The sequence below is a fragment of the Hylaeus volcanicus genome, chromosome 2, assembly GCF_026283585.1.
Source record: "Hylaeus volcanicus isolate JK05 chromosome 2, UHH_iyHylVolc1.0_haploid, whole genome shotgun sequence".
Classification (NCBI taxonomy): domain Eukaryota; kingdom Metazoa; phylum Arthropoda; class Insecta; order Hymenoptera; family Colletidae; genus Hylaeus; species Hylaeus volcanicus.
In genome coordinates this window covers 21418359-21434647 of record NC_071977.1, presented here as the reverse complement: position 1 = coordinate 21434647, position 16289 = coordinate 21418359, and the positions used below count along the sequence as shown (strand labels likewise).

The following is a 16289-nucleotide window of genomic DNA, read 5'->3' as shown; positions in this document are numbered from 1 at the left end:
AAGTGTCAAGTGTCAAGTGTCAAGTGTCAAGTGTCAAGTGTCAAGTGCAAAGTGTCAAGTGCAAAGTGAAAAAGTGTCAAGTGTCAAGTGTCAAGTGTCAAGTGTCAAGTATCAAGTGTCAAGTGCGAAGTGGAAAAGTGCAAAGTGGAAATGTGCAAAGTGAAAAAGTGTCAAGTGTCAAGTGCAAAGTGGAAAAGTGCAAAGTGGAGAAGTGCAAAGTGAAATGTGCAAAGTGAAAAAGCGTCAAGTGTAAAGTGTGGGAATGGTTTCTGTTATTATTCCAGTAATAGGATCGTCGGGATCCGTTTCGTCCAAGGATCGGCTATCTTTTAATCGCCCCAAAACGTTGCACTGGAACGAAATTCATCGTAACGGAGCTCCAGGAAAATTTTATTTACGGCCTCGTTGTTTCGTTGAATCGGGAAGAGATACGGTCGGCTATCGAACTGGGACCACCGTGTTGCGGTGCGCGAGCAAAGTTTTGCGTTTCAAGCCCGGAATTTACGAGCCCGTGCTTAATGGGAGCTTTTCGGCTGCGCTGTTCCCTCGGCAGAGAAACAGGGGAATAAAAATACCGTTTCCGTGTCGCGCTCGCCGCGCGCAGCGGCTCGTTTCGGATAATCGTGAAAGATACCCACCCCTTGAAGATGCAGCAAACTGCATGTGTTGCGAGTACTTCTCTATGAGCCTCTTAATGAGGTCCACCTGCTCCAAAGTCAGCTGGACCGCGTTGAGATGCTGAGACTCGCACGGCACGTAGGCAGCCCAAAACTGTGAACAAAGTGTTCGCGATTAGTCGTCGGTTAATTACGGATCATACTATTAGTTCGTGCCTCTTATTGTTCTTCTATTTCCATTATATTTAATCATATCGTTGATTATCGTTTGCATCTATTTTTTATATTCATTATAGCATGTTATAGTTTTTTTTTTAATAATTATAAACACAATTCAAAACAGGTAATTATAGGACGATTTAATAATAAATGGATTGCAGATATGTGTGCATTTATGACGAGTATAAATACATCAAAATATACAAGAATGTGTACAAATTCATAAATATATAAAATATATAAAATACAATATATATTTTAATTTAAGATTCTGTTCTTCATTTGTGTATATAAAGATATGAATTTGCATAAACATCCGCAATCTAATAATAAGGCATGTATGGAACAAGTATATCACGCGGATATTTCCGTAGGATCCAGTTTTTCTTTCTTTGGGTCTCCATTGGTAAATAATTTGGTGTCCAGATTGAGATCGAAACTGTTGATGAGCTTGAAACTTTATCTTAAGTGAGAATACACAAAAGTGATACAAGGGAAAGTTTTTTTGTTGATGTGGTCCTTTTGTACGTTTGAGAGATCAGTGATCTTTTTTATGTTACGAAACAGAAATACACCTTTATAATAAAAGAACAGAAAATAGATAAAAAAAAAAAAATACTAAAAGACACTTCTTTTCTTACACATAAAAATAGATTCTTGAATTCATGAAATACATGTAAATTTCTTCAATTTGTGAGGAAACTTTATGGGCCACACTTGCGTTATTATAACTCTGATATTACTTTGAAAAATGGAAAGTACAACTTTCCGAGAACCAAGTTCTTCGATTTTTCGAAGTTGTCGTTATCGTAGTGCCAGGATGGAGAACTCGGGTCCTCCGCGAGGGTTGCTCGAGGATCAAAGCAGAGAGAACCGCCCAGAACACGTTCAAATTGCTTGCGCCCCCAATTTGTTTACGCTTTACAACAATAGCTCGCCTCGACTCCGTGAACTTCGTGGGAAGCTCTCTCGGCACTTCAAAACTCGAGATCTTCCCTCGCCAATCCAATATTCGCTACTCGAAGCCCCGTTTCGGATCTTCGTTCCATTTCAGGGCCAACCCGAGCGAACGGAGTATCACGAAGAGCTCGTAATATTAGGAGAGATAACGGGGCGTCGGCGTCGGGATGACACAGAAAACGTTTCCTTTCTTTAGAAAAGGGGGCCGTGTTGTGCATAGAAGTGAAGCAGAAATCGCTGTACCAGTGGTTCTTAACTTTTTTTAGTTCACGGCACAGTTCGAAAGAAGATTAGCGGGATAATTTAGAGAGAAAAAAAGAGTTGGCACAGTTTCTTCGTTATCAATTGTTATGATAGTAATAATAAATTAACGAAGACCAGATTACCGAGGAAATTTAATGATGTTTCGATTGTAACTGTTGTAACACCTTCTGGTTCTTTGGAAATCCAAAGTAACTAATGTTGAAGATAGATCTCTGATATAAAATGATGAAAATTATGGAATATGCATAAAGAGAAAAGGGTTGGCACGGTTCCTTTTATTCCGAATTGATATGATGGTAAAAATAAATTAATGGAAGCCAGATTAACGAGGGAATTTAATGATGTTTTGATTGTAACTGTTGTAACACCTTCTGGTTCTATGGATATCAAAACTAATGTCGAAGAAGAATCCTTAATACAAAATAATGCAAATCATGAAATTAAAAGAATAATAATAATAATTTTGTTTAATTTGTGATTGCAATCAGGTTTTCACAAACAAAAACGTTCTTTCATTGTTTTCAACTGTAACTACTTCCAGTTCTGATACCAATTTCCATTATTCCATGGTAAGTACTATGTTGTCCTAAACCTTTCCTTCGTGACTTACATTCAATTATTTTATGTGGCAGTGTTTATATAAGTAGACAACCTCGTTTCTTAGATACTGATGTTACATCAGTAATGGAGCAAAATGGATCAAACACAATTCAATAATATAGTATGAAACAGAATATATTGTGTACGTATCACTCATTAATAAAACGAAAGAATCTTTTGGGACAATCTAATATATTTGCGCGTAGAACGTGGCACGAAATTTACGATAGCGGAACAGACAGTCTCGCCGCGAAATCGATATGAAAGATTAATGAAGTTATCGAGCATTTCCAGTAGATTAAAACTGAAGGGTGCGCGGTAAGGGGCCCGTTCCTCTATGCTTTTTATGATAACACCTTTCTCGTTTCGCATTTAATCTGCACGCGTGGCATGCGGGGAAGGTTCGAAAGGCTCTTCGCAGCCGAGCTAGCTTCGAGAAATTGCGCGGCGCCGCAAAGAAGTCCCAAATTAATTACACCGTTCCTTCTACTTGGCTAAATAAAAAAGCTAAGTGAATTTCATGGGTGGCGGGTCTCGCCCCGGCAGTTTTGTTATTTTGCTCTTTACCTTACGTTCCACGTAATTTCTCAACTTTCGTGTGAAATATGCGCGAACGTGCCATGAAAATATCTCAACTTTAATTTTCCTTAAACCGAGCGTGTTACGTAAGTACGCGATCGTGGGCATAAATAAGCGCGTGTACGTGTGCATGCGCGTAGATAGGGTGCTCGAAAAATAACTGGTCGAATTTTGTACGGTTCATTAAGATTAGATGAAATGAATAATTGTGATGAAATAATTTGCTCCATAATTGGTAAAAATGTTTCCTCCGTCTTTTCTGATTTATTCTTGATTGGTATTATTCTATCGATGTTATTTCATTGGGGTTTTAACAACATTTTTGTTTTTATCTAGTAAGGATTTTAGAAATGACTATAGACATAGACATGGAAATTTACTTAATTGTACGTGATTATCGAGACTTTTATTTACAAAGCTAATCTTTGAATCTCTCTATTCCTCTATTTACTTTCTAATTTCTTGATTAAATTACTAAAATTTATATATTTTATCTACTTGTAAATACAATTCATAAAATGATGGTCGAAAATGTTGAAGATTGCTTGATTAAATTTAGTTAAAATCTAAATTACAATGGAATGTTCACCCTAGAAATGGTATAATGAAGCGTGTAGGATTGAAACTGTGTTAAACAATGTAATTTAATGCAATTGTACGTGTTCAGTACGTTTCCAAAGGTTTCAGGTCGCTGGAACACCGTTGGTGCTCATAAAATGAGGGTCGAAAATGTTGAAGATTGCTTGATTAAATTTAGTTAAAATCTAAATTACAATGGAATGTTCATCCTAGAAATGGTATAATGAAGCGTGTAGGGATTAATGTAAAGAGATACGTACCTGACCCCCAACCATGCCCTGGCGAAGTCTAACCAGGTCGGTCTGACTCCACGCGCTCTTGCTCCAGGGCGCGACCTGTCGTAGATCCTTGTCGAAGTCGAACTCAGCCAGCTGGTTGTGGACGAAGTTTCTAATGTTCCAGGGTAGGTCATTGTGCCCGTCGATCAAAGGCACCTCGGAAAGAACCTGTCGCACGGTCTCCAACCTTTCCCTCGGCGACGTCAGGTGTGCAGTCTCGCCATCGACTGGTCGTGGCCCAACTTTGCCAACCCAGCATCCAATTGACAGTATGATCACGCTTGCTATCCAGACACCGCTCTGACCGCCACACTGTAACATCGTTCGATCGTTCACGGTTAGTCGACAATTATCGATGAACGATATCGTTTGCAACGATGAAGATAAATAGAGGTGGATTATGTTTTTGGAGAGTTGTTAGACGTCAAATGGTGAGTTAGAATTATGTGCAAGGGAAGAATTTGTATCGAGATCATTTGTGCTGAGATCTCTATTTAGCTTCACCCCTCATAGTTAAAATAATCAATCGCAATCGAAGGGAATATTATTTTCCTTTGATTTCCATGGTTTCGTACTTAGTATTAAGCTCGTCGATTGCGTAATCTATGTAAAGGGAGATCGACGAAACTCTGATTCCTTCTATCTCCCTCGCGGGTCTCCAATCGCAGTATAGCCCTCGTGATGAGACGTGGTAATCGATATTATTCACGACAAACAATCTTCCGTCGCGAGTAATATCGAGCTAATCTCTGCGAACTTGTAATAAGATTTTTAGATTCATGAATGAAAGCTACATTATAAGATTATAGTAAGAAAAAGATATTGTTCTTTGTGTACTATCATGGCCATTCAGCGAAGTCGGACACTGAATGGACCAGCATCTCAAATTTTGTTCAAATTTAAGCAGTGATGGGCAAAACCCTAGGCTTCGAATAAATCTGAAGTTTGCCGATGTGTTTCTCTCGTTTCCTTCTTTGGAAAATGTTCAACAGAAGAAACGAGACAAACACATCGGCAAACTTCAGATTTATTCGAAGCCTAGGGTTTTGCCCATCACTGAATTTAAGGATCTTGTAGTCTTTTGCATAAGTCTTTACTTAAGTATCACGCAACGTACGGCTCGTATCTCGTATGCACGTCGTCGTTAAAAAGTTAAACTTATAATCGAGAATTGAGAAGGTTGGCAATTTAACGTAACAAAATGGCGAGTAAATATTATTACTTCAACTCCTGTTATAAATGATTTAATATAAACGTAACAGTTCTCATCGTTTATTACATTTGCAAGCTTCACTGACAAACTAGAGGTTCGAAACGCGAGATACTTTCTCGGACATCGTGATATTACACACGAAGAGGCTCCATGTATCGCAATTATCCATTTCGCGTTAATTCTTGGATGTCGACTGCATTCTCCGCTGATGCCGTTCCAAAGGGAGCTACGAAGTCGGACGAGCAGCCGAAGCTTTGACGCTCCAGTCCAGAAATAATTCACTGTTTCGTCCTGTGAGTTGCAAATGTCGCCGGTGTACGGGCGACTGACATCGCAACTGAGGATGGCTACTGAATAGTTTATGATCACCGTCAAAGGAGAGCAGTGAATTCCTTTCCAGGAACGGTTGTTCTGCGAAGCCGATCAAAGCGTGTCGAAAGCCAGCGACGAAAATGGGATCATTTTATTTCCATTCTGATTATCTTCGCCTTCTCGCAGTCGTTTCTTAGAGGATACATTTAAAAGGGAAGTTCGGCGATTGTCAAACGCCGAAAAATTTGAATTTCTGCAGATGTAAAGTTCACGGGGACCTAGTCACAGTGCCCCTTTCCATTTTGGTCCAAATTCGGTTTCGAGGGTAAAAAAATCCCTCCGAAATAGGAAATTCTGATTATTCGTTTCTTAGAGGATACATTTAAAAGGGAAGTTTGGCAATTGTCAAAAAATTTGAATTTCTGCAGATGTAAAGTTCACGGGGACCTAGTCACAGCGCCCCTTTTCATTTTGGCCCAAATTGGGTTTCGAGGGTAAAACATTCTCCCTCCGTTTGAATGCGTACAAGGTATTGAAAAAGTTTTGAATACAAAATTTAATGGTTTGTGACATTCTATAACACGGTAGTAAAAAATAAAAAAAAAAATTGATTTTCAATATTTCCGCCATCATCGATCTTTTCATCACCTGCTGCATTAAGATTGTATTTGGAATTTTGTAAACGTTTTTATACTGTACAATTTTCGCCTAATCAAGTTTGTTCCATCTGTTACCAAATTCGAGTTTCTGTGCAATTACGTATCCTGTAAAATTTGAAAAATTGATAACTCTTGATTGGACATCAATTATCAAAACGTGAAACCGCGTGTTTTTAAGCAAAGAAGTTTTAAAATATTTCTTTATAGAATTATCGAAAAAGTCTATCTTTTAGATTTATTTGTCGGAAAAATACGTAAAAGTGCTTAATCTTCAAAAATTCGTAGCTCTCTCATTAATGAATATTTTAAATTTAAAATTTTTTTTGTTGCACATGGAATCCTACAAAAAAAGAACAGAAAATTTTCCTCTAAAGTGAAAACCCATATTTAAAAAAACGAAGAATGAGTTTTTAAAGAATTCTCAAGGGGATAATGCCTCGTCGATTTCGATCGAAATCGAATTTTGTATAATCGAGATTCATCTAATCGTAGATCAGAGAAAGTTCAAATCTGTTAAAAGGTGATCAATGGTTTAATGTTATCGACTGTGTTATTTAATGAAAACGTATGTATGTATGTAGAGTAAGAACATTGTCTCAAACGGTGTGTTTCTCGATTTTGTTTGTTTATATTTCTTTCATACTTAACCGAACCTTGCTCACCGTCTGTATGGCTGCCGGAATGGAACCTCGTACATTGTTCTCATAGCCACGTTTCTCGTATATTGGGTACATTGCCTATAGTATAATTTGTCGTACAAGCAAACTCTGTTGAATAAAATCAAAGAAACTTCTCGCCTGTATCTGAAACAATCATAATAAAAAAAATTCGAAATACACACATCACGTGTCCTGCTGCCTCAATTACATTGTCGTACTCGCGTTCAAGTTCGTTGAATGAGATTACGGTCGATGGCAATTCGTCAGAGGGCCGACGGATCGGTTCCAGGGATGTGATTGATCGGTGGACAGGTTGATTAAAATAGAAAATCAGCTGTCGGACTCGCTCCGAGAAGACAAACTTCTCCTCTAATGCAACCTTCCCCGGGGAAAATCCGTCGAATCAAATCGACGAATCAAACGGCAATTTGTACGTGGAAGGGTGGTGCTCTCACTGACGTACCTTTCACACGTGAACGTCCATTAACGGATTCTTTCAGTGGGGCTTTCGACCGTTTTCCTTGGGCACAACGAACCTTCGATCTGTCGAATTACCTGAAAAGGTAAACCTCGAAGAAACGCGTGCTCCCAGCGTCTGGAAATCTCCACTCGAGAACAACGTGTAAATAAAGATTGAGTAGGATCAGCGCTTTGAAGGAATATTTTCGTCTCTTTTGTATACGAAGCCTTTGTATCGGAGCATCGATTTCAGTAGGAATTTAGAAAACGATACGTTTCGTCTTTGGGGAAATTGTGTATAAAATATAAAGGGTGATTTTTATACTTTTATTAAGTTAGGTGGTTGTAAAGATAGTGGTTACGGATTTACTTTTGAGTGGTTGATTTAGTTTCGTAGATTTTGGTGAAATGGAAATTCGTGCGTTATGTGCGCTCGTAATATTTCGATATTGTATTTTGGATGGCATACGATATTTGGGAACGGAACTTATTGGGACAGTCTTGGGAAATTAGTAATAATAATTCGTTGTTACTAGTACAAAGTTCTTCTAGTGCACCAAGAATAAATACGATGTATTCAAAGTGGAATATCTCCAATTTAATAGCCTAATTCCGCCTATTATATTCGAAATTTAACGGTTTACATTTTGCAAACAAATTTACGTCAAGATTTAAATTATTATAAATAGGAGTAAAATAAATGAACCAAAATTTATTTAAAGTTGAGCCGTTCATTGCACAAATCGATTAAATCGATAAAACAAAAAGTTGAGAAATTTAATAAAATAATGTACATTGTTTTTTAAAATTCCCTTTATAATATAGATTCAGACAAATATTGCAGAATGCATAAATACAGATGTAGCTTTTACCTAACAGCACATAAGATTAATAAGAAAGAATAGTCTAACAAATAATCATCAGTAATGTTACAATTTTTGTGTGACTGGTAAAGTTAATCAATTTATGAACGGCTCAAATGATAATAAAATTTAAAAACATAATTAGATGGCCCTCATGAAAGGATAATAAAACAAATAAACCAATTACTTAAAATTCCTAACAAAATTTGAAGACCTTAAACAAATAATCATCAGTAATATTACAATTTTTGTGTGACTGGTAAAGTTAATCAATTTATGAACGGCTCAAATGATAATAAAATTTAAAAACATGATTAGATGGCCCTCGTGAAAGGATAATAAAACAAATAAACCAATTACTTAAAATTCCTAACAAAATTTGAAGACCTTAAAAGACTTCCCTGTATCTGTTGGTCGCTACTAAGTAAATAGAAAGAGCTCGAGGAAACTCATCGGTCTGGAAAGGGTGGATCTGGTCGATCTTCTGGTCGATCCGTGGCACGTATCGAAACCGCCGATGGTTTAGCTACAAACGGTCTAAGTCGCCAAAGGCCATTTCTCACCGATGGCAATTTAGATCTCGATCGTTTCTTCGGGGCCCACTTATATCGTTACTTGAAATAAACGCCGGGATTTAATGTGTTCCGCCGAATTTATCACTTCGCTGTTCGGGACAGCTGCTTCGAGATCCGCGAGAGGGTGTGGGTTGAAGGGGGTGAGAACGCCGCCCCGTCATGGCGCAGAGAGAGATATATACATCAGGCCGCGGGGGTGTATTTTTGTTTTACTCTCGAAACGCGCTTTATGTCGGCGTGCACGCGGCAGAACCGTCGCGTACGTTCGGAATTTTGATCAGCCGCCGGTTTTACACGCTTGCTTTTACATATTTCGCTTTTCCAGGCAACGTTTGTCGTTTGGAGGGTTTGCAACGACGTTATCGCGGAGTGTACGTCATCTAAAGAAAGAAGACTGATTCACAGAGTGGTTGTTTCATGCATTTATGGCGCGCGCTACCGTGGAAACGTATGCGATACGTATTTCATAAATTGAGGGCGGAAACCATATTATTATATCAACACTAAATCTACGACGACCGGTCAAATGACCGTTTTCAAATTTTAGTATATATTTCTTATACACAATATATAAATTATATTCAATTGCTTCATGCATTATTCAATTTAGGCCCACGTAAAATATTGTTGGGTTTAATTTGAAAAAAGTTTCCTTAAGCCTAGCCACTTGTTTTATCACGGTAGAAATAGTTACAAATGAACGTCGGTAGGTTTAGTGGTAATCTGTGTGAAATGAATGGTAATATTACCAAATGTACTTTAAGATATACCTAAAATATTTCCAAAATTTAGAGAAAATTAAGTATATTTGACTTTGCAAAAAAAAAAATCATGAAGAACATTTAATATCTGGCCTCTAAATGTGGATTCCTCCTTTAATGCATCAATGAAGATGTCTGGCTATGCAAAACTACGTTTGAGATGTTTATTTATGACTGGGTATCCTTTTAGAAGATGATTCTTGGAATTTCATATGTACACCGATGTTCCTTGGGTTTTTAAATATATATTTGTCGTTTGCAAACATTTCTAAGAATATTTTAAATAAATTCCAAGCAGCATCAAATTCCATATAAAATAGTTACATCAATTTATTGCCTATGTTTTTCAATACGAAATTTAAATAAAATTGCATACCATTTTTATGATATTTGCATGATAATTATTTCCAAGAATTAACGACTCAGGCACAAAAATAACATGGAAAAACAACTTGATAAACACGAATTTCCTGATTTCTATGCGTTCAAAGAAAACTCGAATATTTGTTTTGTCAAGGAACAAACGATTGCTTGTTTTCTTCGATTCCCTCTAATATTTCTCGCGCGTCAGTAACGTACGATGTCGAACCTACTTGAAACTTTGCGCATAAGCGTGCAAGCACGACTAGCGTTTGACGACAGTTCGTATTTTCCCCCGGCAGAGGTTTCGTGAAAAATATCGTTGGTCGACGGCGAGTTTCGACGAAAATTTTGTAGACTTTGTCTTCAAACTGTAAGCCGTCGAAAATGTTGAAAACGCTGGCGCAGACTTCACAGCATTGGTAACGGTCAACTCTGAACTAACGTAAATTCCACGGTTAAATGAGGGGCACGCAAACTGCTGAAACGCGAATCTGCTTCATACTCTTTCTCTTTGCTATATAATTTATGTATCAAAGGTGACATCGATGGTAAATTTCGTCACTCTGACGGAAAAGGTTTTTTTTTTTTTGTTAAAAAGAAATTTTTTGTTTGAAACTAGTCTGAGATGCAAACTAAAATAGTACACACAATTTTAGAGAAAAGTTAGGCTTCTTTTTGAAACTAGTTTGAAATGTGGCAAAAATAGGGGTGTTATTGAATGTCAGATATTGAAATATGAAAAAAATAAATCAGTATTTCTCAAAGTCTCGCTAAAAAAAAGCAAATTATTTTGTAGAACAAAAAATGACCTCTATTTTAATTATTCAGAATCTACATTTATATAATAATATAGAAAAATATGGCTTCCTTTTCAATCCTATTTGAAACATGAATAAATGAAGAAAGTAGTATTCCTAATAACTATTAAAATAATAAAATATAATATGTATATCAAATTTTTTCCATTCACATAAATACGATTTTTTATAGAATAAACATTTGCCTTTATTAAACTAGTATAGATCGTTAGGGAAGAAAATCATTAGTCCATTTAAAAATATTAGAAGATAAATTATTAATCAAGGTTCTAAGCATTTCTGTTGCACGCCCACGCTCTCACCTTAGCTCCTTCTCTTTCTCGGTTTCATAATATCGCCCGATCCTTTGCAAGCAGCCCCTGAGCATACATTCTTATAAAGCTACATAGGTTCTTTTAAATTTAAACAAGGGCTCACATAAATTCGGCTAAGGAACAGCATACTTAGATTTCATTTTGTCCTAAATCTGTGCTTTAGACCAGCTACAAAATTTCACGATCTCTCACACGGACGCAGTATCGTGCAATTTCTTAAATGGTCTCGGACATAGGTTTAAGGGAAAAGGGGTAGATCGTTTTTAAGAGGATTAACTTGGTTTTATAGGAACGCGTGTGCGCATGTATTTGTGCCGGATTTCGCGAAAAGTCAGTACCAGAGGGAAATATTAGAGAACTCGAGAAAAGGGCTCTGTTTTCTAGCCACTATTTTCAGAGTTCACTGCTTCGCGCAATAAATACTTTTCTTTCCGATTTTTGTCATTGATATTTTCCAAATAAATATCAAGTCCGAAAACCTTTTATTTGAGAAATTAATATTTGAGGAACTTGAATCGTTTTCAATTTTATGGATACGAAAGTCTCGTGGAATATTAAGAATTTCATTTTGATTCAATTTCCATGTACTGTGTTCTGGATATAACATTCTCTTTTATGAAATCATGTATTAAACTGTACATAAAGCGATGTATAGAATCGTGTGTAAAATTATATAGACAATCATCTTTAAATCATACACAAAATAATCTATTGGATCATTTATAATATGAAAGTGTATATAAAATTGTGTATCAGATTTTATATAGAATCATGTGTAAAATGGCAGACAAAACTGAATACCACAGTAAATCATATGTACAATTATGTATAATATTAAATTGCGCATAAAATAATGTATAAATGTATAACGTAAATGTATAATGTATAAATCATATATGAAATCATGTATAAAATTTTCTATAAAATTGCATATCACAATAATTCATATTTAAATATACAAATATAAAATCCAACGTAAACTCACGTATGAAATAATGCACAAAACTGAATTTAAATTTAATAAATGAGTCAGTATTACGCAATATCCCAGGATGCTTCTCAAACCTCTTTTTTCGCGAAGATATTGGTTTAAAACGGACGACATACCATCGAAATCGCTAACGAAACGATCCAGATACGCAAAGCGAAGAATGTCAAGACTTTAATGGAAAAAGAGGCAATCAATTTGCGCAACAGCAATCCTCTCCTCTCTCCTTTCTATCGTGGCGGCCGCGCAAGAAGCGATCGACTTGCAGAAATTGAATCCGACTTTTTAACCGAACCAGAAGCAATACGTTCTCACTTTGACACGATTCCGTCCCGATAGTTCAGCCCTACTTGAGGGTGGCTCGTAAACTTTGCGACGTCCAGTATCGAGTTTAAATATCGTTTATCTCGCGCCCGGAGCGCTTAATCGGCGTTTTAATGGCGGCCAGGAAATATCGAATTATCGGGGTGAAATTGCTAGCTGTCTGGAAATAACATCTTCGTCGTTCTCCGAGGTATTAAGGATTCTCTTTCGCGAATTTCCGAGCCACCTCGAGGTGAAGTTCACCTGGTGAACGCGATTGGAAGTGTATATATTCACGAGGGAAAGCTTACGGGTCACCGATCACGTTTATAGAATATTCCGATCCCATTCCTGCAACTCAGTATTGTTCCTTTAATAATTGACGAGGCAATCCCGCGGATCGTGGAAAGCCTCGATTGGACGTTCGCGGGACAGAGCACCGAGCAAAGAATCATCTTCGACTCGTATCTGATACGCCTGTGTGTTTCTTATTAATGTCGAAAGGCAGCGTGCATTTCGTGTTTCATAATCGCGTTTTTTAATATTTTACTTGCGCTATATAGTACTATGCAAAAGTCTTAGGCCAGTACATTACACTTTTTACATTTTTAACGCTAATGAAAGAATACAAATTTTGATTTAGCTTATACATTTTATTTTTCCACCAAGTTATTGTATCAATAATCACAATAATGGTATACAATATAGAATTTAGATAATTATTTAATTTACTTTAAGCATGATCGAGAAAAAAGACATGGAAAGAATATTATAGGAATAATAATACATACGAAAATATTCTTTCTCTAAATTACTATTCCTTCACGAAGAAGACACAAAAGTTTGAGAAGCCATCACGACCAGTGGTCGAGTTTCCTACGGCAGGAAAAATTTCTGTGCGAAGATCGGACAATAATCTCGCAGATAACGCTTGTATTGTTCGTAGAAACGCAAAGTTTGTTGCGCGATAAACGGTCTCGTTTTTTTTTGCAATACACCGTATTCGACGCGCGTTTTAATGGCGCCCAGGCTTGAAAAGAATCCGAAAGAGTCGTTCGCGCAGAGAGGAGGCGTCGGATTGTAATTTTTACGCCTCCCTTTGCGGGCATTGAGTGCCATCGAGGAAGAATGGGGTTGGAGCTAAGTGCTTCGTTACGAAATGGCCTCGTAATGTTCGAAATTGCGCGACTGGTGTAAAAAAATTCTCTGAAAAGCAATCCTATTTTTAAGCGACTTCGCATCTTTCCGTGAGGCCACGTTGTTACGCTTGAACTTCGGACGCAAAAAAAGAGTAGTTTACCGCCGGCTGCTCTTTCCAACCCCCATTCCAGAACGTCGCGTTTCGAAGTACGGGGCACAATGGCTTCGGATCTACGCGTTGAAAAATTTTCAACTACTGCGGGAAGTAAACCCCTATCTCTCTTGAAACACTTACCGTTTGACGTCGCTCGCGACGGAAAGGACTTTCGACAATTTTGTCGCATTCCATGGATAGATCGTCGAGGATAGTCCTGAACTTTTGGAATATTTACGTTTCCCATCTGTGGGTCCTCTGACGTAATAATTTTGTTATTTTTGGATACGTCGAATAGGAGTTGAGATAATCCGTCTTCGGGTTTACTGACGAATGCTACGTTTGGTTATATTCAATTCTCGACCTCCCTCTAGACCCTTTTCGAAATAATAATTTTTTATTAAGATTGAAAATCTTGTTGTTCTCGAACACCCGAAATTCATGTCACGTTTTATGGTGAAAAATGCTGCGAGGCGATGCAATGGATGGGTAGTAACAGAATAAATATGTCCCGTTACACAGCTTGTCGTGAGATACATGTATTTTCCTATATTTTAATATCTACTGATTGGAACAATTACAACTTAATTCGACATAATTAAACATTTATGATACATACAGTATCATTCAGTGTTCGATTAAATATTAATAACAATTACGGTTCAGAATAACTATTCATTCGGGATATTAATCGTGAGAAATTTGTCAATATTTTAAGATCTTTTGATTGCACCAACTAAATATTAATTTCTGACAATAGTTAAATTAATTATTAACAATACTTATTATTTAAAGAATGATGGGGAATATGATTATGCTGTGGTATTAATGTTTCGTAAATTCTTTTGTGGATAGATCCAACGAGCCTTCGAATCGACATGTCACGACGTGTCAGGCGGTTGTTGTTCGCCCTTCCCCTTCTCTAGTTCGAGAGGCACAAACAAGCTGCGACGCACGACCGCGCCCAAGCAGGTATGCGAGGGGCGAGAGCTCATTCGTCGTTGATCCTTCGTTCGATATGGATCTCGCGATCGCGCGTCCGCGTCTCGCGTCCCTCCTATTTGTAGTTTCCCTTAGTATCTTAGTTTGGTTTGGTTAGTTTTAAGGTTGCGTGTACGAGTGTCTCCTCTGCCAAATAATTATTAATCAACTTGTTTTGTTTGTTCGTAAGTCCATATTGGGCTCGTAACATCGTGCTCCACTTCGGTCACTACTGCTTGATGTGATAAGTGTAGTGATCAACTATGTGACTGGCCGAGATCGGTTGCCGTCCTCTAGTGGGTCTGATTTGAGAGAGGGTCAATCGACGCCTCCGAGGAATCTTCTACTCTCTGTACGCGTCAGGCGAAGTCCAGGCTCCCGGCGCAGCGCAGCTCAAAAGAGTCGTCAGACGGATGCAAGTCGTGTCCTGGACTCCTGACGTTGTGCAGAGAGTAGAACTCCGTTTCGGGACTCTACGACCGTCAGACATAGCTGGTGTCGCCAGGGCAGGGCACCCCGACGCGGTGCTACCTACGTCGTACACTGTCAGGTTGGGACCTGGGCCCTCGGCAGCAGGTATGCAGGGAGTAGAGTACTGGCGGAGACGTTGATCGTCTTTCTCTCGAATCAGACCCACCAGAGGAAACGGGACTGACTCTGTAAGTCCAGTTTCATGGTCGCGTCGTGTCGCGATTTAGCTTCACTCCTCTTAGTTGAAATAATTATTTGGCAGAGCCAGACTTGGACTTTGGAAATCAAAGGGACTTTGTTTTCTTTGATTTCCACGGTTTCGTACTTAGTATTAAGCTCGTCAACTCTATGTGGAGTATGCATCTACGTATGTATACTATATGTAGAGGGAGATCGAAGGAAGTTTGATTCCTTCTATCTCCGGGTCTCCAGTCGCAGCAACCTCCACGTGGTGAGACCTGGTAATCGCTATTATTCGTGACGAATAATCCTTCGTCGCGAATAATATCGAGAGCTAATGGCTGCGAACTTGTAGTAAGATCTTTAGATATAAAAAGTGCAAAGTGTAAAGTGTAAAGTGTAAAGTTCACAAGTGAGAAGTGCAAAAGTGTAAAGTGTAAAGTGAAATTAGATTTAGATTAACAGGGACAACATCAAGGAGCCGTAGCTGGTATTAGTGGTCTGTAGTGGGGATGGTTTCTGTGCATTTATCGTTATAAAAATTTGTGCGTATAAGATTTTACTGTAGTAATAAAAAAATGTTCCGTTACAATTGGGTCTTAGTGCGTCACGAAGCAATGAATGAGTTTTCTGATAATAAAAAGAATGTCCTGTCGCGGAAAATCATTAAGTATGGTACAGTAGGTGGCGGTTCGCGATCAGTTAGTTTAATTAATTAAATTTTCAATCTCTCTAACTCTTGCGTGTACGCGAAGTCTGTAAATTTTGTTATACACATTGTATACACGCCGAGGTAATTGACACTAAATGAATACTAACATTAAGTCTAATCTGGAGGCTACTTTACCATCTTTTATGATGTTTGAAGAAATAGACGACTTTTTTTTACCCTATTTAAATATCTGTAATGTATTACCTCCTATACTTTATTTTATTTAGATTCGAGCTAGATGCTAAAAATATCAGAGTAAGTATAGTAA

The 16289-nt window shown here is 37.8% G+C and overlaps 1 protein-coding gene across 2 annotated transcripts in view; it reads right to left on the bottom strand.

Annotated features, from left to right (window-relative positions):
• Positions 1–16289, bottom strand: part of LOC128872970 (dipeptidase 1-like) — a 263664-nt gene that overhangs the window by 13556 nt on the left and 233819 nt on the right. For both annotated transcript variants that reach the window (XM_054116192.1, XM_054116191.1), the window contains exons 2-3: positions 4079–4408; positions 639–771 (exon numbers count right to left, since the gene is read on the bottom strand). In XM_054116192.1, the coding sequence (XP_053972167.1) occupies positions 639–771; positions 4079–4408 (463 nt within the window). The remainder of the gene's footprint in view (positions 1–638; positions 772–4078; positions 4409–16289) is intronic.